The sequence below is a fragment of the Pagrus pagrus genome, assembly GCF_965226575.1.
Source record: "Pagrus pagrus genome assembly, chromosome: 22".
Lineage (NCBI taxonomy): Eukaryota > Metazoa > Chordata > Actinopteri > Spariformes > Sparidae > Pagrus > Pagrus pagrus.
Genome location: NC_140204.1, coordinates 16947067 through 16974957, shown reverse-complemented (window position 1 = coordinate 16974957; position 27891 = coordinate 16947067). Strand labels below are relative to the sequence as shown.

The 27891-nt window shown below is 42.0% G+C and overlaps 4 protein-coding genes and 1 pseudogene across 7 annotated transcripts; 2 read left to right on the top strand and 3 right to left on the bottom strand.

Moving 5' to 3' along the window:
- Positions 1–34: 34 nt before the first annotated feature.
- Positions 35–3011, bottom strand: LOC311251654 (aldo-keto reductase-like). 2 transcript variants are annotated; one of them, XM_084344196.1, is made up of 6 exons: positions 2804–3011; positions 1705–1994; positions 1477–1622; positions 1152–1291; positions 891–1049; positions 35–809 (listed from the first exon to the last, which is right to left on the bottom strand). In XM_084344196.1, the coding sequence occupies exons 2-6, from the start codon at positions 1950–1952 to the stop codon at positions 630–632; spliced, it is 873 nt and encodes a 290-aa protein (XP_084200322.1). In that variant the 5' UTR covers positions 1953–1994; positions 2804–3011; the 3' UTR covers positions 35–629. The 2 variants fall into 2 exon arrangements, with proteins under 2 accessions (XP_084200322.1, XP_084200323.1); XM_084344197.1 differs by having other exon boundaries at positions 1705–1909.
- Positions 3012–3300: 289 nt separating this feature from the next.
- Positions 3301–5746, bottom strand: LOC311251392 (aldo-keto reductase-like). The gene is made up of 6 exons (XM_084343790.1): positions 5646–5746; positions 4761–5029; positions 4434–4579; positions 4218–4357; positions 3957–4115; positions 3301–3854 (listed from the first exon to the last, which is right to left on the bottom strand). The coding sequence occupies exons 2-6, from the start codon at positions 5006–5008 to the stop codon at positions 3675–3677; spliced, it is 873 nt and encodes a 290-aa protein (XP_084199916.1). The 5' UTR covers positions 5009–5029; positions 5646–5746; the 3' UTR covers positions 3301–3674.
- A 123-nt stretch (positions 5747–5869) lies between these two features.
- On the top strand, positions 5870–14973 carry majin (membrane anchored junction protein). Of its 2 annotated transcripts, none has more exons than XM_084343792.1 (10): positions 5870–5977; positions 6183–6290; positions 7415–7460; positions 7631–7706; positions 8471–8581; positions 8719–8747; positions 9152–9285; positions 12501–12564; positions 13951–14117; positions 14638–14973. In XM_084343792.1, exons 2-10 carry the CDS (start codon positions 6190–6192, stop codon positions 14675–14677), a joined length of 768 nt encoding a protein of 255 aa, XP_084199918.1. In that variant the 5' UTR covers positions 5870–5977; positions 6183–6189; the 3' UTR covers positions 14678–14973. The 2 variants fall into 2 exon arrangements, with proteins under 2 accessions (XP_084199918.1, XP_084199917.1); XM_084343791.1 differs by having other exon boundaries at positions 9149–9285; positions 14638–14971.
- Positions 14974–22173: 7200 nt separating this feature from the next.
- On the top strand, positions 22174–23913 carry gpha2 (glycoprotein hormone subunit alpha 2). The gene is made up of 3 exons (XM_084343813.1): positions 22174–22314; positions 22688–22872; positions 22953–23913. The coding sequence occupies exons 1-3, from the start codon at positions 22194–22196 to the stop codon at positions 23055–23057; spliced, it is 411 nt and encodes a 136-aa protein (XP_084199939.1). The 5' UTR covers positions 22174–22193; the 3' UTR covers positions 23058–23913.
- Positions 23914–24869: 956 nt separating this feature from the next.
- LOC311251509 (glycoprotein hormone beta-5-like) lies at positions 24870–27365 on the bottom strand (annotated as a pseudogene). Its single transcript, XR_014624935.1, has 3 exons — positions 26858–27365; positions 25773–25980; positions 24870–25096 (listed from the first exon to the last, which is right to left on the bottom strand). The product of XR_014624935.1 is annotated as a glycoprotein hormone beta-5-like (transcript).
- Positions 27366–27891: the final 526 nt, after the last annotated feature.

Genomic DNA, 27891 nt, shown 5'->3' with positions numbered 1-27891 from the left:
TGAGTGTTTTAATTCATAGACAATTGAAATGAGAGTATTTCAAGGCGTCAGAATTTAATGGCACACTGACAGATATGTAAACAGGAAATAAAGTGTTTGTCAGGAGGCAGCACATCTATAGGTACTATCTGAAAAGCCTCTGTGTATTATGGCATGTGGATCACAATAAACAGGGCAACTAATTGGCCAGTGTTATCCAAAATGTCACTTCACCTCTTAGCTCAGCACATACATGTACCTAAATCCTCAATATATTAGCCCAGAGTAGTTGTATTTAAAACCTGCCGACAACCCAGAAAAACTTCATTAACTGAGCTGCCAGTGTCTAACTGTTGTTGTTGTGTTGGTCATCTATGTGGTCTATATTGTCTGTATTTATTTGTTTGTGTTGTTTTATGTCTATGTCTATATTGTTTAGTGTGAATGTGTATTCTTTTATTGTGTCGATGTATATGTTTTGGACCCCAGGAAGAATAGCGGATGTTATTCAGATGCTAATGGGGATCTCAATAAACATAAACATAAACCTCCAATTCCCCACTTTCTCTGGTGATGGCGTCCCATTACTGTAGCACTGCCAGCATTAAACAAGCAGCATGGTAGACAAAGTTTGTTCCGCTAGTGCTCCATCAAGACACCTCTGATGGATCCCAGCAGTACTTGTGCCCAGAGTCCAAAGCTGACAGTCTGTCCATTTCTGTACCACTGAGTGTGAAGTTAAAAATCCTGGAGTTGTCCTTTATTCTGTCTGGACTTGAGGACTTGGGAAGCACTGGGACACCCTGCTGCACAGCCCAGCGCAACAAGACCTGCAGGAAAACAAAAGACCTGAGTGTTCGCAAGAATGACCCAAAAAATCGTTAGTCAAGATGCTTTGTTAGAGAGTTTACCTGTGCCGGTGTGCGTTCACAATTCTTTGCCACCTCCATGACCACAGGGTCAGTGAACAGCTCTGCTCGCCCTAAGGAGGAGTAGGCTTGAAAACACACTCCATACTCCTCACACACACTCCTCAGCTCTGTCTGGCAAAACCGAGGATGAAACTCCACCTGAAGGGGGAAAAAAACAAAACAGGACAAGACAAGACTTGTTTTAATAGATTTGTGTACTATTGTGTATATCTGTCCTCCTTTCACTCTCATGCATTATACCTGTAACACTGCAGGAGGGATTTTGCAGCTCTTCATCAGCTCTCTCATGTGTGCTGGTGTGTAGTTGGACACTCCTATGGCCTTCAGCTTCCCCTGAGCATGCAGCTCCTCCAGTGTGGCCCAACTCTGAGCTCTGTTGCCTGGAATCAAATATTAATTAGGACCTCGTCATCATTGTTACTCAAGTACATAGTGTAGGAGGAAAGTGAGAAGACGGCTTGAATGTATTTATTTATTCATAAAACACTTGATACACCCGGCCATGGCAAAGAGTTACTTCAAGTGATGTTTTAAAGGAAAGCATGACTCAATCTGGAATCTTTACCTGGGTTGCGCTGGTCAGACACCAACAGACCCTGTGTGCCAGGCCAGTGGATCAGGTAGAGGTCAATGTAACCCAAGTCCAGCTGAGACAGGCTGTGGAGGGCTCCTTCCATGGCCTTCTCACCCTGATCCTTAGGGCCCAGCTTACTGCAGGAGAGAGAGGAGGGTTATTAAGAATTGTACACAGTGATGTGCTCTTCGGGAAGACACATCAGCCTGTATGTATCACCTGGTTATGAACACATCCTCTCGGGTTAAGCCATGTTTGGGCAGGAGCTCCTTCAGCGCTCGGCCCAAGTCAGCCTCATTCCTGTAGACGGCTGCGCTGTCAAAGGCCCGATAACCAGCAGCCAGCGCTGCATCCACAGCCCGGTAGACATCTTCAGCACCACGCAACTTATAGGTCCCCAAACCCAGGAGGGGCATCTGAACCCCTGTATTTAGGAGAACAGAAGGAGTAGTGGAGGAGGAGGACATCTCTTCTGTAAGGCACTTCCTCTTCTTGGTTCCTTGTTTGGACTATTTGTCCATTTGAGAGAGAGAGGTATTTTTTTCATAATTACAATATTAAAAAGGTGCAAGATGTAAGAATTGGCGACCTGTTGAAAAACAGCTGAAGCTGCTGTTAGCTAGTTAGCTCATTTAGCCGTGCAGCTAGCGGCCCGGACTGGGAGCTCAAAGCACCGGGAAAGTGTTGGCGTATTGGACTGGAATGGGGCTAGCTGGTTAGCTTACTGAATGTGCTTTGACACAAAGTACACAGACGTCATGACGTCAAAACTGTTCTTCCTTCTCATTTGTTGATAATCTTAGTGATGCTTTGAATGTTTTCAACTATATTTCTTACATAAGGTACCTTTAATGAAGTAATAATACAAACTCAGACATATTTAATTTCTCTATAACTGAATAAACAAGCTGTTCTCATAGGAAAATAAGGTCCCCAGAACACTGGAGCTAGAAAGGTGGCAGGGTCCGCCACATATGAACAAATTAAAACACTATGAAACTGTGTTGTCCTTTACGGTCAGTTTGTTTATTCAGTCATGAAAGCAAGGAGTTACGAATTGCCTGCACTGCGGCTGCGTCACATGTAGTACAAATACTGTAAATGTAGTCATGTAGCATTATTACACCGATGTTGTTTTAGTAATTTTTAGTGTGGTAATATAAAAGAACAAACTACAGTGATGAAATTAATGCTAGCACACTGAAACGTGACATCTGCTATAACGCAGTGTTACGTCGGTTACATTTTAATGTAGCAAACTTGGTAAGAACGCCATTAAATACTGATCCCACTGTTAAAGAAAGTACTTTTCTCTTACGTTTTGGGCTCCTTCAGCTGACTTCTTTAGAGGGCGTGCATAAAATGGCGCCAACCTGACTATTAACACACTAAAGCGAGTCAATGTCAATGAAAAGAAATGTCCCGAGTAAATAGTCAGAGAATCGTTACAGAGGAATGTTTACAACTCCTCCATTCTGCCGCACGTGGTCAGCTGACAGTCATGAGTCATGTGACCATACGGCCGGTTTTCGCCGTCACCATAGCGACACCTGTTCCGCCGTAGCTGATTGGAGGAACATGTAGCTAATCGAGGAAGTGCAGGCGACCGGAAGGCGGGCTCAGCGAAGCTCGAGTGAGGCGTTTACGGTCAGGGTCGTCGCCCTGCTCGCCATTCTCTGTACAAAATTACAGTAATTTAAAAGGGCAAAAGAGAGAGTCTTCACAACATTATTGATACCATCTCATGTTTAATGAGTATTTTCTCTACAGCAATAACACTTGTGATATTCTGGCCTGAATAAATGATCATGAAAGTGGTTTTCTCTGTTTATTTCTTTACAACTTTCCAGTACAGAAGACACTTTTGAAATGTAATAGTTTTTCAATGCAAATTTGTGGAAATAGCTCAGCTAGAATACTATTTATTTGTTCAAAATGTAACATGCACAGTCAAGATATCCCAGCACATATATTTACCTAAAACCTCATCAAATTAGCCCAGTGCATTTATGTTAAATCTGCTGGCAACCCAGAATAACTCAATTTACTGAGCTGTCTGTGTCTAAATTTCAATCTCACACTATTCCTAGTGGTGGTGTCCCACCACTGTATTACTGACAGGCAGAACTGAATAACAGCGGCATTAAAGAGGCATTGTGGAAGATGACATTTGCTCTACTAGTGGTCTATCAAACAATGGCTGATGAATCCCTGCAGAACTTCTGCCCACAGTCCAAAGCTGACAGTCTGTCCATGTCTGTCTTAGTCAGTGTGAAGTCAAAAATCCTGGCGTTGCCCTTTATTCTGTCTGGATTTGAGGACTTGGGGAGCACTGGGACGCCCTGCTGCACAGCCCAGCGCAACAAGACCTGCAGGGGAACAAAAGACAAAAGGGTGTGCTAAAGATGTTGTTCATCAAATACTGAGTACGTACTACAGACTAAGTAAAGATGCTTTGTTAGAGAGTTTACCTGTGCGGGTGTGCGTTCACAATTCTTTGCCACCTCCATGACCACAGGGTCAGCGACCAGCGCTCCTTTCCCTAGGGAGGAGTAGGCTTGAAAACACACTCCATACTCCTCACACACATTCCTCAGCTCTGTCTGGCAAAACCGAGGATGAAACTCCACCTGAAGGGGAAAAACAGTCTACATTAGCTGTTTCAAATATTGAGTGAATAAAACGTACACTTACTACATGTTATCTATCCTAATCACTCTCATGCATTATACCTGTAACACTGCAGGAGGGATTTTGCAGCTCTTCATCAGCTCTCTCATGTGTGCTGGTGTGTAGTTGGACACTCCTATGGCCTTCAGCTTCCCCTGAGCATGCAGCTCCTCCAGTGTGGCCCAACTCTGAGCTCTGTTGCCTGGAATCAAATATTAATATTATATATTATGGATAACATATTTTGGGAAACACTTGACTAAATCTGAACTCTTTACCTGGGTTGCGCTGGTCAGACACTTCCAGATCCCGTGTGCCAGGCCAGTGGATCAGGTAGAGGTCAATGTAACCCAAGTCCAGCTGAGACAGGCTGTGGAGGGCTCCTTCCATGGCCCTCTCACCCTGATCACCGGAGCCAAGTTTACTGCATGGAGAAAGAGAGTGAGGATTGTTGAGACTTGTGCTTTGTGGTTTTGAGAGTCTAATTTTGCTGAACTTCACTGCCTCCATATAGTCTTTGAGGAAAGTACGATAATAATGCAAAAGTCACATATTAACTGGCATGCTGTGCTCTTCTGGAAGACATGTGGGCCTATATACGTCACCTGGTTATGAACACATCCTCTCGGGTTAAGCCATGTTTGGGCAGGAGCTCCTTCAGCGCTCGGCCCACGTCAGCTTCATTCTCGTAGACGGCTGCGCTGTCAAAGGCCCGATAACCAGCAGCCAGCGCTGCGTCCACTGCCCGGTTGACATCTGCTGGATCCAACAACTTATAGGTCCCCAAACCCAGGAGGGGCATCTGAACCCCCGTATTTAGGAGGACAGAAGGAGTCGTGGAGGAGGAGGACATCTCTTCTGAAGGGCTCTTTTACTTAGAGAGGAGAGAGAGTTAAATGAGGAATAAATTAGAGATTTTTCTTTTGGGACGAAGCTGAGAAGCAGAAAGGTTGCACTGTTTTTAATCACTCTTTTCCACACGTATTTCAGAGAAGGGTTGTTTTGTAATGGAGCAAATGAGTAGGCTACTAATGTTTTATGTTGCAGTGTTAATATGCTAAGACGTCATGATGTAAGGGGCGTGGCTTCGGCTCTCTTTAATGCAACTTTGGGACGTCATAATGACGTACAACATTGTCACAATGATTCGACTTTAAAACGTTTAAATGTCACAAAGCAGCTAGCAAACTTTTAGTGTTACGATGGTTGTTGCGTCACAATTACGTACAAACATTGTTATAATGAACCTACATAGTTTTATAATAGGAGAAACGTATTACATGGCACATAACATGTGCATGTACATCTATGACGCAGTATGTATTATGACGCCATTAAACATAATACATAATTTCATGACGTTTTGTGCAGCTGACCTCTTTATAAGTTGAGCTGCATAAATAGGCGACAACCTCGCCTATTGACAAACTGAAGAAATAATGTCAGTCAAAGGAAATGACACGAGAAAAGGCAGCCAAACTTAACTTTACCTCTAACATCAGCCGCCGTTCAGAGCCGACTGTTTACAACAAGCCCCGTCCCGCTCCACGTGGGCCGCTCACACGTCATGTGACAGTTTGGGCGGTTTTCGCCTTCACCATAGTGACACTGGACGCCGCTGATTGGTTCACCAACTAGCTAATCATGAATTGACAAGCGACCGGGAAGGCGGGAATTCGCCCTGTCCAGCGAATCAGGAGGAGGGTGCAGGGTTTGATCGACGTTTGAGGTTTTAACCGTTGACGTCCTGCCGGAGAAGGAAGTTGGCTGCTTGCTGGACGACCTGCCGATTTCATGCCCGCCATTTTCTGTAGTCATTACGGTAATTTTAATAGAGTGAATGAGAAAGAGAGAAGTAATGTGTTGTAGTTTTTACAAGAGTTTAGACAGTTAGTACAAAAGCTAACTGTGTCTGAAATGTGTTCCTGCTAGTTAGCTTAGCCAATTCAACATTTGGTTTTGGTTTCCCTCTGAACTGTTAATTAATGAATTAATGTGTTCTGACTTTATATTCCAAACCACTTCAGGTCAGCCATGACACTGCATACCTTCTCCTTCCCTCTCCCTGAAACAAGGTTCATCAAAGCTGGTAGTTGTATCTACAAGTTCAAGATCAGGGGAGGCAGCAGCTACAGGCAAGACAGACATTGTTCTTTAGGCTACATCCACACAGCCTCATATTTGTACTTATTAAAGATATCTACTTCATTTCTGTTCTTCATTTTGGTCTTGAGAGCATAATATGAGAGATAATAACAGTAGACAAGGACAAAACAGCGCAGACACCTGTTAGTTCCTTCTCTTTTTCACTTTCACCAAAACAACGCACGCTCGAAAGCCACAAGACAAACATATACCTGCAAGAGAAAGGCTGTTGATCACTGTTGGGTCCACTCTTCGGTTCCCTCTTTTTTCCTCAAGATTCAGTTAGTTTCAATTCAAAATGTTGAAGAAAGAGAAGATGAGTGGTTGCTCTATCAAACACTGGCAGCAAAAAGTTGTGTCGGGTGCTCTTGGAAAACGGGAGAAAACAGTGATTTCAAAAGCAATCCAGACACCCCTGAAAAGAAAATATCAGGAGACGAAGAAGGAAATGCTAAACTGGTGGCTAAATCACTGAAAGGGCAATCATTAAAAAAGCCAACATGTTTGGACCATCAGGTCTTCACCAGGGCCTCAAAATGATTTTTCTTTTTTGGAGGGCCCGGATTTCTTTTGAAATCAACTGCAAAATGTTCTTCAATCTCAAAAGCAGTTGGGGATACAGCCGAGCTTCAGGCAAGAGAGGAAGAAACATTCATCTTTTTTTCTCCATTTCGACTGCAATCTTATAAAGCTGCTGCCTGTTATGACTACTGTTACATGTTCAGATGTGTGTTACCTAAGCTTGTCTTTTCATCTGCAAGACAAGAGGATCTAAGGCCCCACAGGACCTGTCTGCCTTTATTCACGGATAAGTGATCCTGGGATGCCTTAAAGCCATTTTCCTTGTGACTGAAGAAGACTTCTTTTATTTAAACTACATCTAACATTTTTCACACTCAAGGCTCAGTGTTTTATTTTTATTTTTTTATAACAGTCAAAGCCTTTTAATGTGTGTGCTGCATCAGTAAAAGACATTCATTGATGTATACAATGCCCTAAGCTGTAATCAACTTTGCAGAAAAGTTACTCCAACTTAACCTGCTAATACAGTGTGAAAACATCTTTTAAGATGCAATTGAATTGTGAACATATTGTCATTGTATGATTTCATCAGTGGAGAGGAGGATATGGGAGGAAACTGCTTCAATCAGGAACTGGAGGTAAATATGGACACTGCTCACCTCTGTCAGCATTCACATTTGTAGTGTTTACTCATTCACACTACTTCTTCAGATAGATTGTCCTCCTGACCTCTACTAATTCATGTTCCTCTTTCTGTCTTTATTGTATTATCTTTTTACACACTCTCTTACTCTTCTTCTGCTTACAGGAAATTATCAGAACTGTCCTCGGCAACCTCGACAGTCTCCAACCCTTCTCTAGCGCCCACTTTAACGTCTTCCCTCGTATCCTTTACAGCAGGGCCGCCCAAAACGGGGCCCGTGGGCCAAAGTTGGCCCATCATAAGGTTTAAATCGGCCCACCAGATGTTTTTTGGGAAAAATCTTTTTTGTTTAAAGGTGCAATATGTAAGAATTTCAGTTGGAAACATTAAAAAAAATGATCAACAAAATGTGAAGTACCATGTTGAAGAGATATCTACTGAAGTTAGCATGCTAACCCGCTAGCCCTGGCCTGTCCTGGCACAAAGTTCCCTAATGCTCTGAGCCCCCCTTCTGGACCACTAGCTCCATTGCTACCAGAGCTAACTAGCTAATGGTAGCTACTGTTAACAGCATTTAGCGCTAATTCTGCTGAATTGCCGCCCCCTATTTGTTCTAATTATGAATCCGACAGGTGGCAAATTCTTAAATATTGCACCTTTAAATAATTAGGATATAAATCTCTGTTTATGCTGTTTTTATTTTTGTAAGATGAAACACTTAAATATGCAGGATTCCTAATTAATTTTTTATTTTCACAATCCAAGAATACCACTCATTCTCATATCCATACATTATATCTCTCCACCACACTTCCAGCCCTTGTTACTGTTAAACATGGGAATGAGGTCATGCAGATATGCAAGTTTGAATAAAACAAAGTGGGAACATAATGGCATGAGCTGCAGCTATGTTTATTATCTTGAAGTCGCTATACTGCAAAATAAGGATCAGCGAATAGAGCTGATCGTCGACGTTCACTGTATTTTGTTAACTGTAACTACCAGATAAGAAGAAGTGGGAGGGCGTGTCCAATGTGATGTGCAAGCATTATGAGAGGAAGCTGAGAGTGTACCCATTTATTCTTATCCTCTACCTGGAGAAAAACACGCAGAATGGTGAGGAGGAACACGAAATCACTGATTGTTCAGTCGCTGTGTTCACATATACACCCTGATATATACACTGAAGAACACAAACAGGCACAAGATACTATTCGGGCATGTTGATGTCTCATGTATTTATCTTGTTTCAGGAAAACAAGCAGAGGAGCAGTTCAATCTTGTGAGTTGTTTGTTCTCTTACCCACATAACACACAGTTATAAAAGTGTTAAAAGTCTTTAAATAGTCTTATATTCTGAATTTGTTCGGTCTTAAATGCCACAACAATGGTAACTTATTCATGTATCTATGTTACAATTTGTCAAAATCAGTCAGGATTCGAGAAACAAGCTCTTAAAAATGAAAGTTCACATTTGTGATGTTGCAAATCTTTTCTGTACTGTCTTGTTAATTAGTACTTGCACTTAAATTTGCATTAAAACATAACCTTCATCACAAAGGTATCATTTACTGCTGGCTGTTGTTTTGGAATGTGTTATAATGTACATCTACAAATGTGTGAAAATATATATAGTATTCTGCCATGTATCATATATTAATATTACACTACTGTGTGTTCTAGCAGAGAGAAGTTGCACAGCATATCCCCTCTGCTTTTGAGCCACAGTCAAAGCGCCGTAAGAGAGATTCGACACTAGAGGACGCCATACTAAAGGAATTAATGAAGGACTTGGAGGCTGTAGGCAAGGTCTCTGTCAGGTGAGTGCTCTCCTTAATACTGTAGAGGATCTGTAACCTCAAGCTACATTTATTTTGTGTTTGTCACCTTTAACCTCAAGAAAAAATCATCTGTGCTACAGTTTCAGATGAAACAATGACTAAACGTCGAGAAAATCACACAGGCTCCAGTGTAGATTAACTTTGTGATTATGCTTTGAGGAGTGTGTGTCTGGCAATATTTAATCAAAACCATATACTTATCATAGTTAGGGCTGCAACTATTGATAGTTTCACTTAATCTGCTAATTATTTTCATTATTAACGGATTAATCACGTAGTCTATAAGATGTCAAAAAGTATGATAAGTGCTGGTCATGATGACTGTTCATTAACTGTCATGAAGGACAAAGAAAAGCAGCACTCCCTCACAGTAAAGAGCTGAAACCAGCACATGCTTTACATTTATGCTTGAGAACTGACTGAAACAATTAATGGATTATCAAAATTGTCACAGTCATTATCTACTTACCTCCACGGCAATGGAAAGTTGGGTGAAGTTTCACAGTCCACAAAACATTTCTGGAGCTTCACAGCAAAACAAGATTTTAAAAGACTTTCTTTACACCCTTTTTGAGCTAAAATCTTTGCTGTAGCTGCTAAGCTAACAGCATTGGTGCACACCCTTTCTGAAGTGGGTTCACGAGCTGGACTGCACATCAAGGGAGTAAATAACGTCTTTACAAATCAATTTTAGACTTTGATTACTCTGCATGGAGCCATTTGATTTATTTTTTTATTTTTGGTCCCCCATTTTTTTTACTTGTGAAGCTCCAGAAATGTTTTGTGGACTTTGTAAACTTCTCCTAACTTTCCGTCGTCAGGAGGGCAAGTAGATAATGATTGAATTTAGGTTTTTGGTTGAACTTATCCTTTAAATCTCTCCTTTGATTTTGCAGAAAATAAACCATATCACAGGGTATATCAATTTTTCAGTATATGTACGATGATGATGACATCCAGTAGAAACACTGCATGGATTATTGGCTTTGTCATGGAATACAGTGTGCTGTAATGTATATTGACAAAGGTAGGCATGAGTATATTGATTTGCTGCGCTGTCATTGCTTATTTTCATTATTCCTCCTCTTTGTGAGCTGTGTGTGATGTTGAGTGGCGACTGAGGACCGTGGGAGCGATAAGAGGAAGCCTGTTCACTCTAGCATCGTACGCACACACCCGCATACACATGGTGTAAAGATGAAAATGATTGTTCTTATTCATAAAATCACTTAGACATCCGTTCTGACAACTGCCCTGTTTCACACACACACACACGCTCCAGTGATTCTTGCAGTTATGAAACAGACAAGAGGCGAACGGGCGCCACCTCAATCACACTGACTGTCAGATCAGTGGGGCGAACATTATTATTTAAAATGCACGCGCACACAGCCACACACAAAGTCCTGCCCTTCATCTAGTTTATGTATCTAGCTTACATAAACAGAATTGTCTCCTCTCCTGAGCTCGAGGAACACACACTCAGATGCACAAACTGTGTAAACATCCTGCAAACGGCAGAGCCCTGGGCATCGTTACCCATTCACAGGAAATCAGGTCTCATTGAGCAGTTCTCATTGAATTATCTTCACCACATTGACCATCACACTCGCATGTCCTCGCGAAGGTGCTGCACACGAACACGCAGAGGTCCAAGTTCACACACATACACACAGGCAGCAGTGTGTCCTCCTGCTTCATCCCTGATCGCACTCATTCATGTACGTGTGTGTGTGTGTGTGTGTGTGTGTGTGTGTGTGTGTGTCTACATGATGCCCTGGAGAGACAGATGGTTTGTTTTTGTGTTAAACCTGCTGGAAAAAAGGGAAGAGAAAAGAATGAGTTTCAACAGACAGAAAAAAACAGCTTTTATTCTGCTGTTCTGATCTGTTTTACAGTCAGAGGACTGACTTGTTGTTGTTGACTGTTGGGTTTATAGAGGGAGCTGCAGAAGTAGAATCTATTTTCTTTTTCTACTTTTCTCTTCCCGCAAATCAGAATCAGTGCACTTATTAGACTCGTGCTGCCCACATGTTGGGTCCGCTCTTCCTCTTTCTCCTCTCATGTGGAGCCCCCAGGAGACAGCTGTGGCCCAGTCTTGGTCAGGGAAGCCACGCTTGTCTGCACTTTCTGCCCCCAGTTGAGACAGAAAACTCTCCTCTGTCTCCTTTAATATTGTTTGCTTCATTGTTTCACTTTGGGGAAAGCCTCTCCTGCAGAAACCAAAGCTGCAAACCCTTGTCTAATATTTGTCTCCACCGTGGTGCTCAGAGCCCTTTTCTGTGGAGTATTTGGTTCAGTTGCGCTCAGTTTTCCCTCTCACAGGCCTTCGGCCTGATGGTCTGCCTCTCTATGAATTTTAAATGTGTGGAGCACTGCTGAGGCTCTGAGGGCTGAAAGTCTGCTGCTGAATTTTCTTGCCAGTCTGCAGCTGTTGCTCAAACATGGGGGAAGCGGTTTTGGGAGAGAATTGCAGTTAACGGGCTTCTGCTCCTAAACATTGTAGGTGCGCCGCGGAAGGCTGAATCATTTTCTGTGCCCCAAGTGATGTCAGCTCTTGTGTTTGATCTTGAGATCGAGTCTTATTGAAGAATATCTTGTGATCGCCTGAAATATGAATGAATGTGATGTATTTCATAATGTACATATTCGTGCACCTTTTATTCACAGCGAGCAGACAGAACACTTGTTTCAGCTGATGTCCAGGTCAAAATGGAAGAAAACTTTATTAATTTTGTCTCACAACATCCAATACTGTGTGACAAAGAGCACAAACTACCTCAGCAACCAGCCAGCAGCTGGGATACAATGAAAATGGTCATGTAGGTGATATTCACTTGATAATGTTATATGTTGGTCATGGAACGGGGCTTTTGGGTCCAGCTGGACCTTATTGAGCATTCATTCTTCAACAGACCCTATTCTCTTTCTGTATGTGATGTTATCCTTTCATCTCAAGCAGAGCAGCCTCGTGACTTTAATGTGTAATTCATCTAAGTATCAGCTCTCAGACTAGTCTAACAGTCAGACTTAATAAAACAGGGTTATTCTGGTTTTCTGCAAGAACAAAGAAGTCGGAAACAGAAGAGGAAAAAAGGATGTTCTGACTTGTATAAAATGGTGTCTTGTGTTCATTAGTAAACCATCGTTCTGTTAATGTAACGGTGAACATGGTTGTGTCCGACTTTCAACAGGCTGCACGTGGACACTCCACACACAGAAGAAGAGGTCGAGGGTGATCCAGGACATGCTGACGAGGTGATCTGATCATTTATTAGTTCATTTCAGTCTTTGACTCATCAGATTTAACTGGTTAAATGATGTGTCACACCCTTAAATGTCAAATGAAGAAGTGATCTCAGCCCACAGTTGTTAAGAATTAATTGGTTCCAATTATTGGAACCAATCTTCCAATTTTCAATCATCAGACACTTTTGTTTCCTCACCGCCACATATATAAACACACACGCTTGTAGCATTTCTGTCTTTATTGTAGCCCCAGGCGAACGTTAGCGCAGACAGGTAGGATAACGAGTGTGATTAAGGTTAATAATAGCATTACATCAGGCAGAGACTGTCAAGTTTCTATGTGTGTGTGTGTGAGAGAGAGTGTGTGTTTCTGGTGATGTGCTTCAGTTTGATTAGCAACAAAGTCCCAAAATTACCCTCCACCCCGCTCCTTTTTTCCTCTTTGGCCCTTCATCTCATCGGATCCTGTCATGTCCAGTCTGACTTCCGTCTCCAGCGTTGTTTTTCCCCCTCACATTTGTTTCAAGTGGAAAAAATGATTTAAACTCATTATGTCAGCCCATTGAGTTCTTATTTTTCTGAGACGGAGGTGCCAACGCGAGTCGACAAGCTCAGAAAAGGATTACGTTTGAACAATGAAGGTGATCATTAAGCATTCTGTATGTTCTTACTGCACAAACAAACTCGGGACAAGTGGAGTCAAATGACCCCCCGAAAAAAGAAATGTGGTTATCACATTAAAATGTTATCTGACATTTTTCATGAAAGAATCCCATTCAAAATCAAGCTCATGAAGACACTTTGACGCTGAGGCGAATGGAAGAATCCAATTAACCGTTAAACCACTAAGCCCCACCACTCATCTTGACTGCTGCTACGCCTATCACGTTTCCATTCAAGCACAGCAGGTATGCAGTTTATGATTTGATAAATGGCAGATTTACCACTTAAAATTCATGCTAACGACGGGCCCTCGACTTTAGACGGAGGTTGACAGAAGCAGGCTTCTCGGCGAGCGTCTGTAGAACTGGCTTAACTGACGGCTGTGGTTTGCTAGCTAACTAAGGGCGTGTTCGTAATCGGTGACCTAAACCTGCAACTGGACTCAAACAAATTAGCTTCATATCCAAGCATGTGTGTTGAATTATAACGTAGTAAGCTAACCATATGCTAACCCTATTCCTTGGTGGAGCTCCTTGGAAGTTACTACTGTAGTTAGTTCGCTGGCATGCTAACGTTAGCGGCTTACGTTACGGCCACAGAAACACTCCCTTCCTTACATTCTCCTTTCCTTACTCTCCAAACTCTTTTCATATTGAGAATCACTTTTATGACAGCCTCATGCACACCGCTCCAACATGTGAAACAATTGCTGTTTGGTGGGTTTATTTTCAGAATAAAACAGAATATAAAGGCAAACCCCAGCGGAAATCAGGTGTCAACACGCTGAGAGGAAGTGGGACTCCAGGTGAAGTGCATCCTGGGACGGTACAGGACATGGACGAAGAGGAGGGGGAAAATGCAGATTCAGCGAAGCCAGGGATTTTAACTCGACTGGCCAGGTTGGTTTGACGGCACGCTGGGCAGTAAGAAGCATGCACTTAATCTGAGGTCCGATTCAGAGCATCTACGCCAGCTGTGAACGGTATCCTGCTACCGTGCGACAAGCAGAAGCTGTAGACTTAAGCAGCAGATCAGTCTGATCACAGCAAGATTCCTACCCGCGGAGATGACAGTGATGTCATTGTCTTATTTGTGGATTTGACTGACTTTTACGCCCACAGGAGAAACAGGAGCTAATTGGTGCTGTACATCTGTAAGAATAAAGTTATCACAGATTAAAAAAGTATCAGGGGAAATCCAGCTATCATAAAGGCAGAAATCACAATGTTCCTGTGAAATGTCTGTTGAGACAAGCTGAGACACCTCAGGCACTTCAAAGACATCTCCATGTAGAAAGAGCACGATCACAATGTCTTTATGGTAGTAATGATGTACAGTAGCAGCCTTATGGTCGTTGTGTTAATCATGTGTGCAGTTTGGTAACGAGAGCAAACTAATAGTCTTTCTTTGTCTTTGCAGAAACGTCTTCCCCTTCTCCCTGTTCTTCAGAGAACCCTGAGAGACGTGGTCGACAGACAGACAGACAGGAGGTTTTACTGGTTCCAGTGGTGGAAAAATAACTGGGGTTTGTTTGGTTAGTTCTGAACTGCAAACAACAACAAGAAACCAAGTGTTTTTGGTTTCCTCATGGTCTCATCTGATCTGTTTTTGTTGTTTTGTTGTTTCATTACATTAACTTGTAATTTATTTATAATTTATTCATAAAATATTAACTATTGCCACAGAGTTAAGAGGGTTAACGTTCTGTTGTAGCTCTTTATTGGTACCATAAGAAAATAAATAGTCATAATTGTAAATAATCATGAACTTTTCCTTCTCATTCCTCAGTTTCTTATCTGAAATTCTGCTACATTTCGCTTTGCTTTCGTGATCTCTGACCCCATCCACACTTCATAAAGGTGCAATATGTAAGAACTGGCAACCCGTTGAACTCATACCCACAGCAAATGTGGGCAGCATATCACCAGAGTAACTAACAGCTGCTAACTATATCCTGTTTATCACTGGAGCTACTGTTAGCTTTGTTAGCTCAGTTAGCTGTGCAGCTAGCCAGAGTGTTGGTGTTTACACCGCTGGAACAGGAGAAAGAGGTTTTCAGGCCCAAGGCTAGCTGGTTAGCTGCTAACACTGTTATTTCTTCACATTCTGTTGAGAATTTCAGTTATTTTTTTAAGTTTTAAACAAATATTTTTTAAAAAATGCACCTTTAAATTCTGTTTTCAGTTCCCTTTTTCTTAAATCACTTGGCCACCTCAGCTTTTCTCCAGTCAAACCAGTTTGGCATCAACAGCAAGTATTAAAAAACAGCTTTAAGTTTGTATAATTCATGCAAATGCTAAACAGTAGTTGATTCCATTTATACATCCTACGTCTTGGCAGGGCACTAGTTGTATAATCGCTCTGCATTAATCATGTTTTATGTATATTTTGATGCAGTTTTTGGGGTCTGTTATGTAAAACGTGAGTAAGCAGGAACCAGTTTCAGTCCAAACGGTTACACATCGCTCCTCATTGTGCCGACTGTCAGATGGATTCACAGGAACACATTCCAGGGCTTTATTCTGGTAAACGTTGGAGACGACGCCGGCTCCTTCTGAACATTTCCACTCCGCTCTGCGTCTGTGTGTGTGTGTGTGTGTGTGTGTGTGTGTGTGTGTGTGTGTGTGTGTGTGTGTGTGTGTGTGTGTGTCATAAGTGCACACCTTGAGCTCCAGTGAGTATCACCTTGTGGAAACTCCACTTTCCTCCTGTCAATCTAAATTAGCTAAGTGTTCTATCTGTGTGTGTGTGTGTGTGTGTGTGTGTGTGTGTGTGTGTGTGTGTGTGTGTGTGTTTTGCATTCAGAGCAGATGTTTGTTATTTGCCGTAAATATGTCAAAAGAACATTTAAAGAAAGTTATTCATCACTTTATAGGTGCACTACGTAGTTTTTGTAGAAGAAATTCAAGCTCAGAATATTAATGAGGTAATGATACAAACTTAGAAATATTTATCTTTTCCATAACTGAATAAACAAGCTGTTCTCAGAGGAAAATAAGGTCCCCAGAACACTCTTTGAAGCTAGAAAGATGGCGGGGTCCGCCACATATAAACAAAGTAAAACGGTATGAAATCAAGTTTGTTTATTTAGTTTATTCGGTCATGAAAACAAACAAAGTGCAGCTTTAAAAGTGACGTGTGTTTTTGTGTGTGTCCGCATGCACGTGTCCATGCTTTTGTGTGTGTGTGTGTGTGTGTGTGTGTGTGTGTGTGTGTGTGTGTGTGTGTGTGTGTGTGTGTATATATACAGGGGTAACTGTGTCAACTGGACTGAAACATCATCTTAGAAACAGGAAAACTTTGCCTAATCCTCTCCTTATATTGTCATAGAGCCCAAAATAACACACACATGATTTATATTACACTTACACTTGACCACACACACAATATCCTGTCAGACATAATGAAACACACTCATATAAAATAACACGCATACATCATATACTTTAATTCACACACACACACACACACATAGATGTGCATGTACCCACACACACACACGTACACACTGAGATTAAAATAACAGGGCAGAAGTGGAAGCGGACACATTAATGATATTATAGTCATTCAAGACGCCACGGTTTCCACGGCAGCCGAGAGCGACGGTGCCACTGAGCGATACAAACATCAGTCACCCCGCTGAGTCACACTGGACAAGTGTGTGTGTGTGTGCGTGTGTGCGACAAGAGAGTCTCCAGTTTAACAAAGTTCATTCATGTCTAACCCTCCTGATGAGGTGCTGCAGGCCATTCACATTTATAGTCTCTCTATCCCCCCTCTCTCTCTCCCTGGTTGGCATGGAATCAGAAGAAACACACTGCGGCCGTCCGTGCACCTCACAGTCAACGCACTAATAGTGTAGTGTGTTTATGTGTGTGTAGGTGGGGGGGGGGTTAGGTGATGATGTCACACATTCCGTTTTCCATTGACATAACTGGATTGGGAATGTTTGGGGTAGAGGGGCCATAAGATGATAATTGTGTTTTCCTTTAGGAGGCGTGAGTGTGTGAGAGAGAGGATGTGTGTGTGAGTGTGTGAGAGCGAGGATGTGTGTGTGAGTGTGTGAGAGAGAGGATGTGTGTGTGAGTGTGTGAGAGAGGATGTGTGTGTGTGTGAGTGTGTGAGAGAGAGGATGTGTGCGTGAGTGTGTGCCAGCATCTTTCCTGAAGGAGTAATAACCTGAACGCTACAACCTGAGATATGGTTGGAAGTAGACGTTACCTACTGTGAGATTAAAGTGTCTTTTAACAAAAATGCATTATGAGCATTCAAGACATCAGACAGGTGAACCAGAAAGCACTAGTATGAGTGCAGAAAGAAGGTTTAAAGGGTTTAAAGATGAGCATTACTCTATATTTTTCTTACTGTCAACAGATTGTTAAAAGATCCCGAACTTTCTCCTACAGAAGGACATAAACCTTTAAAAACAGGTCCTGAAACACCTGGTACCTGTAGTTTTTTAACAAGCGTAACTCAAACACCAGTAAATAGAGCAATTTTGGGAGCTATTTTCAGTGGTAGATTAAAGGAAAAGTCCACCAAAAAATAAAAGATTCAGTCATTATCTACTCAACCTCATGGTGATGGAAAGTCAGGTGAAGGTTCAGTGGTCCACAAAACATTTCTGGAGCTTCACAGCAAAACAGCGTTGTAGCATTCTCCTTAACAACTGAAGTAGATGGAGACTTGTTTTAAAATAAAATTAAAAAAAAAACTGATGACCACAAAATTGTATCCTGTTTTCCATCAGCACAAGGGTGATTAGTTAATGACTGAACCTCTCCTTTAATACAAATGTGCTGCTTCCTTGAGGGTTTCCTGCAGGACTCTGTATGTTGTATTGAGCCAATTTAAATGACTGTGTGTGGTCACTGTAATGAATGAACATGGCTGTAGCTAAAAGGCAAATCAGTTAGGAGGAATAATTCACTGTATAGTCGGTTATCTTAATGGAATCTGATGACAGTAAATTCTTGTAATTGTCTGTAATTCGGTCTTAAAACTTTGGTTTTCTTACAATTGAAAAAGGTCTGTCAGCACACTTCGAGTAATCCAACCTTTTTCCAAAGCAAATCAAGTAGATTTGTTCCTAACCTGCACCGACTCGCCTTTTTCTCATTATTCTCACTCACGTCGAAACAGTTTGATTTCATTGGAAGCGGTTTGGAATAATCTTACTGCACGGAAAGGTTTTTCACTTGTTTTAAGAAAATGAGGTTATAGGACTTAAACACATAACGAATTGACCTGACGAGTAGATTTCTGCAGCGGAAAAGCAAGCTCAAATGCATCAATCAGGTCCTATTGTTTCCTGGATGAGTGACTTATTGCATCTCTGTTCCTGCAGGATGATTGATGGCTCAGCTTTTGTAATTTCAGTTGATGAAAGGTCGTAACGACCATCTGCAGCCTGTATTTCTGAAGGGTGCAGGACTGACGTCGAGCTGAAACAATGAGGATTATTGCATCTGGGATACATCCAAAGCTAGCCCGTTCAGCTTCAGCTAATGTTTTTCCTTTTATGAGATTTTTATCATTTAGTGAGTTCCTTGACTTCTTGAATCAATTTCTCTCAAAGACCCAAAACAGCATTTGTTCCTAACCCAGCCCAAACTCTCTAGGAAGACATGGAAACACTCATTGAAAAGCCAAAATCGCTGAAGTAACCTCAGAGGATCTGATTCTGATTCTTGCTCGACCAGCACGTTAAACATTTGTTCCTTCACCCTGAAACCCAGTTACTTGTGGACACTTAAACAACTACACACAGTTTGTGACCTTGGTGACACGTCGCTCAGAGTGTCCGGATACTGCTGCGAAATAATCTAAGAGTCTATTAAAAGAATGACTTTACCCGCTGGAGTTTGGACGGGCTGGTTGCTAAGCTGATTTCCTCCGCTCAAGACGAGGAAGACGAGAAGCAGAGCCAGGCGTTCCCCGCAGTACACCCATCATGTGCCACACACACACACACACACAATTGACCCAAACCCACAATATCTTCTGACCCGACCCTGCCCTTCCTCCTGCAGCCACAAATGGGAAACCCAGGCCGACTTTGTGTGTGTGTGAGGTATTGGTTCTGTCATGGTGTGTATCAGCTACAGTACAGTTTCTTGTGTGATGTTGAGTGCATGCACATTTTCTGTGTAGGTACCTATGTGTGTGTGTGTGTGTGTGTGGGGTGAAGCTGTGTGTGTTCTCACTGTTGTGGTGGTGCGTTGATGGAAAACCTATCTAGTTTTCCTCTGTGTCACAGCAGCGGTCCCCCTAAAGGTTTAAAACGGAGAGCCAGGAGGGGGAGGGCGGAGGGACAGAGAGATGTAACACTCTCCAGGAGAAAGACGTTCAAGAAAGAAGTTTGAGGCGGTTTAAGTACATTTTTTTTTTTAGGGAATTTTATGTTTTTTGTGCAGGTAGAAAGAGTGACAAGCGGAGAAGAAAGAGAACCTGTAGAAAAGAAAAAAAACACACTGTCAGCTGTCTAATTGTGGGTGTGTCCACAGCTATAAGTGCCTCCGCTCTTACCTGTGTTACTTATATCCCCGCATGAGGCTCAGGACAGACACACACACACACCTGTCAGTCGACTCACCTGCCACTCCACTCCAGAAGTCGTGCTCTACGTCCTCAGGTAAGACCGAGCTCCTTTTTACACCTGGATTTCAGTTTAGTGCATCAGTGTGTATGTTGGTGGAATAGACCTTTAAATCCAGTGATTTGTCGCTGTTTTTTAGGCCTTTTCTATATTAAGAAAATTCTACACGGTAAACTTTAAAAGTTGGCTTCATTTTTTTTTTTAGAAGTCATTAAACTGATGACCTCAGAATTACCAAGTACAGTAGAATATTACATTTAAATTGTGCGAGGTTTAAAGTTTTAACAACTTAAAATTATTTGTCTACTTTACTTGTTATTTTGAGGTAATTGGTTTCCTCAATTTGTCAGATTTGAGACTTTTTAGGTTGTTAAAACTTTTTTGTTAGCACAACTTGAATTGAATAGCCTTCTTTACTTGGTAATTCTGAGGCAATCGGCTTTCAGACTTTTTAAAAGTGAAGTCAGCTCTGAGAAATGTGAAGAATATTTACCTAAAAGAAATTAATTCTATTTTTGTCATGTTTGGAGTGATTTATTTTGAAGTTCCTCAGTACTTAGCTGCCTTTTCTTTCAAAACAATATGTATCATCATAAAACTAAGCATAACTGTTATGTAATAATACTGGAAGGTCACATAAAGAAACAGAAGATGACACTAAATGTGTCTCCTGTCAGTTTGTGGTATATACATGTGTAAAGAAACTGTATTGAATGACTTCCTATTGGCATTGTTCAGTATGAAGTAGGATTTGAAGAGGTCTCTGGTGCCTGTGTGTAATGATGCAGATGGTCCCCAGCTTATATATATATAACGACTATATCGACTACAACTTGTAGCTCAGCTCCTGATCCAGACTGAACATTTCAAACAACGTAAGTTGGCTCATTTTGGTGATTGTCAGTGCAATATTTCCTCCTCTCGCTCGCCGAACGTCCGTATACTGTTGATGGTTTTTTTCCAGGAGAACAATCAGAAGTTCAGACTTAGTTTTAAAGGAGAATTTGTTGGCAGTTGGCAAAAGTTGCAGCATTGACACGTAACTGATGTGAGGATGGGCTGCAGTGCATTCGTTTCATGGCTATAGTTACTAGTTACTTTACAGATTACATGCTGCATCAGAGCTAAAGCAGCATCCTTTAAAATGAATTTATCAATAAGATGAATCAGAAAAACACTGGATATCAGTATACCACACTCAGTATACACTTTATACATACATGTAAATATATGTTTAACTGACTTTACGTTTGATACTTTAATTGCCAGAAAATGACTTTTTATACTTGAGTACATCTAATATCAGATACTTTCAGATTCACTTTGACCAAAGTAATATTTCAACACCATAATCGTGTCTTGTACATCTCCAAGTATGACTTTTGTTATCGGTACAAACTCTATAAGGATGTTAACTTTTCCAGGTATATGTTGTTCAGGCTTTAATGGTGGTCCTGAGGCACTCGCCCTCCCACTATCACTTCCCAACCCACTTTCCTCAAACACAAACCAAACCTTCAGGCGTGGAAACCCCACACAAGAGGAAAAAGCCGGGCATTTCCCCTGCCCTGCGGGGTTAATGGCCTCACACACACACACACACACAGCCCCGACCCGTTAATTTGGTCGTAGCAGCAGCGTTAATGGCGTCCCCTGGGCCGTTCCACCATCACCCAACGCTCCGGTCGGATGGAAGCGGAGCTGGAAAGAAGTGCCATTTTAGAGGGCAAAGGTCAGGATCACCAAATTCCCAGGAAAACATGACTTTATTGTTTACACACGTGTTGCAGGGTGTGTGTGAGGGGGTCCTGAGCACGTGCACCGGAGGACACTCAAGATCACGCATGCTTAAGAAAGGCTTTAACTCATGCTGTCATGTGTGCAGCTACGTGTACGTATAGGAGCTAAAATTGTGTACGTGCATGTGTCAGCAGGTAGCTGTTAAATGAGGCATAGTGTAAAGAGAAAGACAGCATTGTTTTTATTCACATTAGCTGCTACTCAGCCGAGTGACACACAGGCAGACGGGCAGGATGGGAAATCACCTTGGCGGATGAAGGAGGCGGCTCAGGGCAACGCTTGGAGTTAATGGGAAGGTTCAGGAGGAGAAGATCACCTCAGGTTGAGTCAGAAGTCAGATGTTTGATAAGGCAGCAGCGTCTTCGGTCTCCAGCTCAAAAACAAAATGAGTTCAGCGGAAGAAATAAACACAGTGTTGTGTAGTCATCACATTTACCAGACGCCATTGGTACGGATGGATTGAAAGCATTTAATAAACCTACATTTGATTGTGTGAACAGTTATGTAATACGTTGTCAAAAGAATATTTCACACTAAACTCTGGTGTTCTGATTGGACCCTCCAGGCTGCCATCCAGATGTCGCCGTGCATGACCTCACACTGCTGCCTGCTGGTCCTGCCAGTGATGTCACTGCTGCTGCTCTTCTCTCCTTTCGGCTGGAGCTATGAGGGCCTCACGCCGGGGTGTCACCTTCACCGTAAGTGACACACAGAATATGGTCATGAGGAGAGGAGCACCAACAGATGAGAACTAATCTTTGTTATCAGTCCCAAAAAACTGGGTGTCTTTACCAAGGCGTTCAGACATTTCCCAGCCATGTTTGTGGCGACGAAACCAGGTATTTTTTAACCAGACGTCAGGACATTTTCAAGCCTTGTTGCATCTTAAATGGAAAAGTTTCATCGTATCCATGGTTTGCAGATACCTACAATGACAACATTTATTCTGGCGACTTGTTTTATTTAACAATGTTCTGATTTCCCAAAATGCTGCACCACAAACACTCGCACACATATTGCACTTGACCTCCTCCACCTTGCTCAGCCCTCCATCTTCTCTCCCCTCTACAGCCTTCAACGTGACCATCCGCAGTGACCGTCGGGGCACATGCAAGGGAACCCACCTGGTCTACGCCTGCGTGGGCTACTGCGAGTCCAGCGCCTTTCCATCCAGGTACTCTGTGCTGGTGGCCTCCAACTTCACCCACAACATCACCTCCGCTTCACGATGCTGCACCATCAGCAAGGATGCCAAGGTGAGGAGAGGGAGGTGCAGTGGTAACAACCTCTAGTTTTTTTGCTAGTTGTTCATGTCCTCTGACTTGTCTTCCTTCAGGTCAAAGTGCGCCTGGACTGCCCTCGAGGTCGACACCACGACGAAATAGAGATCCTGACGGCGAAGGCGTGTCGCTGCGACATGTGCCGCAAGTCCCGCTACTGACCCATCAAGACATACTGCATACCAGCGCACACCGGGATCAGAACCACATTACAGTTTAGTCAACGAGCGGTACAGTCTTTGTGGCTGAAATACAAGAATGCACCAGTAACTATCCTTTTTCTGTCTATGCCATCTTGTTTTGAATGTTGAAAAAAATCCACTTTAACTTATTTACTGGGAAAAGAATCAGACGTCTATCAAGTTACTGTCAAAACCAGGGTTTCCTTTCTTGTCTCCTAAAATCAAGAGAGATTCATTCAGGCAACATCGATCATAGATATTCACACTTTTTAATGTTTATAAAGATGTGCCGTTTGTGTCCGAGTGTGTGCGTTTGCTATTTCTTTCTGTGTGCTTGTGTAAAATGTGATGTAAGGGAGGGTTTTTTTTTTTTAGAAAACTTGATTGACACCCAATTGTGTTAAAGGCTGTGTAAACCATTCTGTCAATCACACTTTCTTTTTTTCTTTTTTTTTGCTTTGAGGCTTGGCAGACACTTGACTTTCTAAGTAGCTACAAATGAAAAAAATAGTCACACTAGGCTTCGCACTTGAATCAGCAGCAAGTGAAAGTAGACAGACACTTAAGGATTAAAATGTAATCAAACTCATGACCCAAAAACACTGATTTCTTTTTCGGAGTCTGCCACAAATGAATGAGAACGTCACATTTAGGACAGTTACATCGTCTCTTCGTTGGATTAAACCAAAAAGTCAATACAGTGTCAACCATTGGGATCAACATAAAGGTAATTTATACAAGTAGTTTCATTATTTGCAATAACCACTAAACACAGACATGAGACCAAAGAATGTACAAAATTTTATTTATATTTATAAATTTGAACTAAAGGACATGTTTGTAAATAATATCTATTGATGAAACCAAAGAATGTTGGAAATGTTCATGAAATGAAAAAGCGAAAGAATGCACTGTATAGTTTGTGATGAAACTGTATTTCAATAAATCTCTATTCTGCAACTGTAAAGTTGTTCATGTGGCCCTTTTTCTTCCATCACTTCAACATGCAGCATGCAAGGACTGTCCAGCTGTCAAATTCATACTCCAATATAAGTAGCAGCATATCGCCAGTATAACCGCTAACTGCTGCTAAATGTAGTTAGCTCAAACACAGAACGTATGCAATGCTTACCTCTCTGATTGTAGATTATAATAGTTATTCATACAGTTAACAGTGTACTATGTAATAATTTCAGTTAAAAAACGTAAAAAACAGCTAAAATTATCAATAGAATATGAAAAAATAAGTTTTGACGTTGGAGGAATATCTACTGAAGTTAGCATGCTAACCAGCTAGCCCCTAGCTACAGTGTACTGCAGGAGATGGTAGTCCAATAGTAAACAACACTAACAATCCTTCAATGCTCAGACAGAGTCAGTTAATACTAATGCTAGCTGCAGGGCTAATTGAGCTTACTAGCTAACGGCAACTACATTCAGCAGCAGTTAGTGGTTATACTGGTGATATACTGCCCCCTATTTGTTTAGAGTATGTATTTAACAGGAGGCCAATTCTTAGATACTGCTCCTTTAATATATATATTTACAACTGCCTTATCTGTATGTTGCACAGAACTCTTATTTTGAAATGTAATGCTTGCTCTGTTATTTCTCCTTTCTTTTAGAGGCTTATTTACAATTAAAATTTTTACTAATTACTATATATAAAGGGTCCTTTTATTAAGTATCTGTTATTAATATAATAGCTCTTGCTAACAGTGCTTTTGCTCCTCAGAAACTGTCACACTCACTCAAATGTCTTGATTTCATCATTTTATTCAAAGTCGTTCATGTCAGTGAAACTGTTGATAACGTTGTTGAAAGCGGCATCAGAAGGTCTCACACTCTGTGTCCTGTGTGGAGCAGACGGCACAGTGGCACTGCAGAGCCATGGGGTAGTGGTAGAGAGAGGAGATGTTGGCCTGGCAGCCCGGCAGGCGGGCCGTCATGTGGCGGGTCCGACTGTACGTGCACACACGGTGGTGGCGGTGGATGTAGGGGGGGTCTGGCACAGGTTTCTGCAGGGTTCACAGAGATGCACACAGGTTAGGATCAGGAGTTAGGGTTTATACTTTTTGTTGTAGTTTGACAAAAAACAACAAAAGTATTAGCTCAAGGTCCACGTCCTAGCTCTGCCCTGAGCTTTCAACCAGGTCTCGCTGTCTTCTGTGGAAGGATGTGAAAAACTTGAGGAAGGAACTGAAACATCTCCTTACTAAGCCTCCTTCCATTCAGGAGTACCATGAAAGCCCTAAAAAAGAGCACCAAGTGGTCCTTCAGTAAAGATGTGGAGTTTAAACTCCATTATTGACCCCACCACCAGTGTGACAGTCGGCTCTATTATTGCTGATTCAGAGCTCCTTCTCTAAAGGGTTTCAATCTGACTGAGTTCCCGACTCTTTAAATTTGGTTTTCCAATTACGCAGAGCTAAAATTTATAATCCCTGCAAACTAGAATGAGTTCAGTAAAAGTCCCTGCTTGGAAGGATGTGAGCATTTCTTATGACAATGGCAGATGGGTAAGAGCTGAGAATGGGTTGTCGGCCTTCTTGTGGTTTGGGTTGAGTCCTGGGTCATTCATCATTTATTTCATGTTTCACAATTGCAGGATTACACAAGCTTTCAGAAATAGCAACAGAAGAGAATGGGACCGGTGCTCTGTCACTTCACTGTGTGTTTGTATGTGAATGTTACCTCCCAGGTGTGACAGCGCCCCCAGCAGGCCTCCGTGGTGACACGCAGAGCCTTGCAGCCGGGCTTCTGGGCCACGAAGGTGAACTCTCGCACCGCGCAGCCTCGGAAACCATGAAGTGTGCTCGTCACGGCGACGCACACCACAGCTGTCCCGGCAACCAGGAGGAGGAGGAAAGAGAGGGGCAGGGGACGGAGATGGAGATGCATGCTGGGAATGATGGGTAGAGAAGGAAAAATAAAGAAACAGAGTTTTATTAAACTATTTGTGTCCATTGTTCCTTAAACCTGGGTGGGATAAGGTTCACTGGAGGGCCTGAAAGTAACTTTATTCCTTTTAAAAACAAAGAAAAGACTAAATATTTAGTTTTTTCTTTGTTTTTAAAAGGAATAAAGTTACTAGAAAATAAATTATTAATCGGTAAAGGTTGTCTTGCCAGTATTTTAACTATTTATCTAGAGGGAGGGATGACAAAACTTTCAGAGCAGTACACTGTGACAATCAGGACTCACAACTCCCTCCAGTGTTCATTATGGCTTCTGCACTCACTAACATCCGTGACCCATGCACAGTAAAATATATATTATGTCAATGGGAAAAAAATAAACTTTCAAACTAAAAATAAACACATTTTTTATTGCTGTTCTAAGTGAAAATGTGACATATAGATGCTTAGTTTCACTTGCAATACCAAGAGTAATTTCCTGAATGCTATTGGAGACATCTGTTTAATTACTTTGCACGTTTTCAAGCAAACCACTTGACATGTGTTGTAACAGCTCAGCCAGACTGCAGAGAATGCCTCGCCTGAAATATTACACTGAAATAAAAATACTTTCTGCATGAACGGCATGATGTAGAGCACTTTTATAAGCACTGAGACCACGCCACACTGTGTTCACAGTCAGCACAATGGCTCCATCTAGGCTATAAAGCTACATTAAATATGGTGTAAAGCAGCCTGCTAACATAATTATGTACACTTTTTTTTTGTCCTTTTAGTAGTTTAATGTCTCTTAAAAATCAATTTGATGCTACATGCCTGTCCTACATCACTTAAGAGATGTTTAAGAAAAGCACTTCTCACCTTTTCAGCTGAAGATCTTGCAGAGGTTTGAGCTGCTGGACTCCTGTGTGTCTCTGCCCCGGACAACAACCAGTGAATGGAACCAATCTGCCCTTGTTGTTGTTATTAGAAGCCCATTAGGGCGGACGGACACTCTGACATCATAGCAATTACAATGAAATACCATTAGAGACCCCAAGCCAGAAATAATGGAGACTCCCTGGAAAATACTGATGCTTGTCTATGTTTTGTTAACCCCCGCCTGTATCTCTCCGTGTGGCTGCGTGTGTGCGCATGCAGTCCTTCATCCAACTTCACTGATGTGAGGATAGTCACTCACTGTGACAAAGGATTAGTAGCATGAATACAAAGGATGAAACTCTTACTGGGGAAGTGAATGTCTGAAATGAATTGGTTTCCAGTTCGTTGTTCCATCGTAACGCAGGGAAATATTCCAAATATTCGAATAAACTGCATCTCAAAGCAACAGTTCGGTCATTTTGAGGCTAGTTTGACGGATTACAGCTCAAGAAAGTTTTGAGTCTGCTACTTGTTTATGACACCTTGTGGGATGGAAGTTAATGGGAATCTATGGTCGTCTGAAACAGCTGACAGAATGTAGCTTGAATTTTGAAAATGGTCAGCAAAAATGTAAAGACCACATCATTTATAATTACAAATGTAAATGTTTAAACCTTCATGTCTTTAAAATAAACTTCTTTTGCAGATTGAAGCGGCACTTTTTTGCCAGACTAGGCTACATTATCACCATATGCAGTTGGTGGGGCTAATGTATTAACGTTAGCTAACAGTTCATTATTTACGCCTTCAGCAGACGCACAGACAGCAACATTAGCATCATTTTCAGTCATGTTTCAGTCCAGTACTTACTTTTCTTTAAGCGGTGCTTTGGAAAATATCCGGCGCTTAGCTGCTAATTGCTCCACTAGCTAGGTGCTAGCTTGGTCTGCTCTTTGGCGCCCGGCAGGTAGAACAGCACCACCACCGCAAAACAATAAGCTAGAGGCTAATGTTTCCATTAAGCTAACAGAAAT

What these genes read in the sequence shown, in the direction of transcription:
- gpha2 (XM_084343813.1), top strand. Translation starts at nt 22,194, where the DNA reads ATGTCGCCGTGCATGACCTCACACTGCTGCCTGCTGGTCCTGCCAGTG. An exon ending in GCCGGGGTGTCACCTTCACC is followed by an intron (nt 22,315 to 22,687) that starts GTAAGTGACACA and finishes TCCCCTCTACAG; the next exon opens with CCTTCAACGTGACCATCCGC. An exon ending in CCATCAGCAAGGATGCCAAG is followed by an intron (nt 22,873 to 22,952) that starts GTGAGGAGAGGG and finishes GTCTTCCTTCAG; the next exon opens with GTCAAAGTGCGCCTGGACTG.
- LOC311251392 (XM_084343790.1), bottom strand. Translation starts at nt 5,008, where the DNA reads ATGTCCTCCTCCTCCACGACTCCTTCTGTCCTCCTAAATACGGGGGTT. An exon ending in TCCCTCCTGCAGTGTTACAG is followed by an intron (nt 4,116 to 4,217) that starts GTATAATGCATG and finishes TTTCCCCTTCAG; the next exon opens with GTGGAGTTTCATCCTCGGTT. An exon ending in GTGAACGCACACCCGCACAG is followed by an intron (nt 3,855 to 3,956) that starts GTAAACTCTCTA and finishes GTTCCCCTGCAG; the next exon opens with GTCTTGTTGCGCTGGGCTGT.
- LOC311251654 (XM_084344196.1), bottom strand. Translation starts at nt 1,952, where the DNA reads ATGTCCTCCTCCTCCACTACTCCTTCTGTTCTCCTAAATACAGGGGTT. An exon ending in TCCCTCCTGCAGTGTTACAG is followed by an intron (nt 1,050 to 1,151) that starts GTATAATGCATG and finishes TTCCCCCTTCAG; the next exon opens with GTGGAGTTTCATCCTCGGTT. An exon ending in GTGAACGCACACCGGCACAG is followed by an intron (nt 810 to 890) that starts GTAAACTCTCTA and finishes GTTTTCCTGCAG; the next exon opens with GTCTTGTTGCGCTGGGCTGT.
- majin (XM_084343791.1), top strand. Translation starts at nt 6,190, where the DNA reads ATGACACTGCATACCTTCTCCTTCCCTCTCCCTGAAACAAGGTTCATC. An exon ending in AGGGGAGGCAGCAGCTACAG is followed by an intron (nt 6,291 to 7,414) that starts GCAAGACAGACA and finishes TGATTTCATCAG; the next exon opens with TGGAGAGGAGGATATGGGAG. An exon ending in GGAGAAAAACACGCAGAATG is followed by an intron (nt 8,582 to 8,718) that starts GTGAGGAGGAAC and finishes ATCTTGTTTCAG; the next exon opens with GAAAACAAGCAGAGGAGCAG.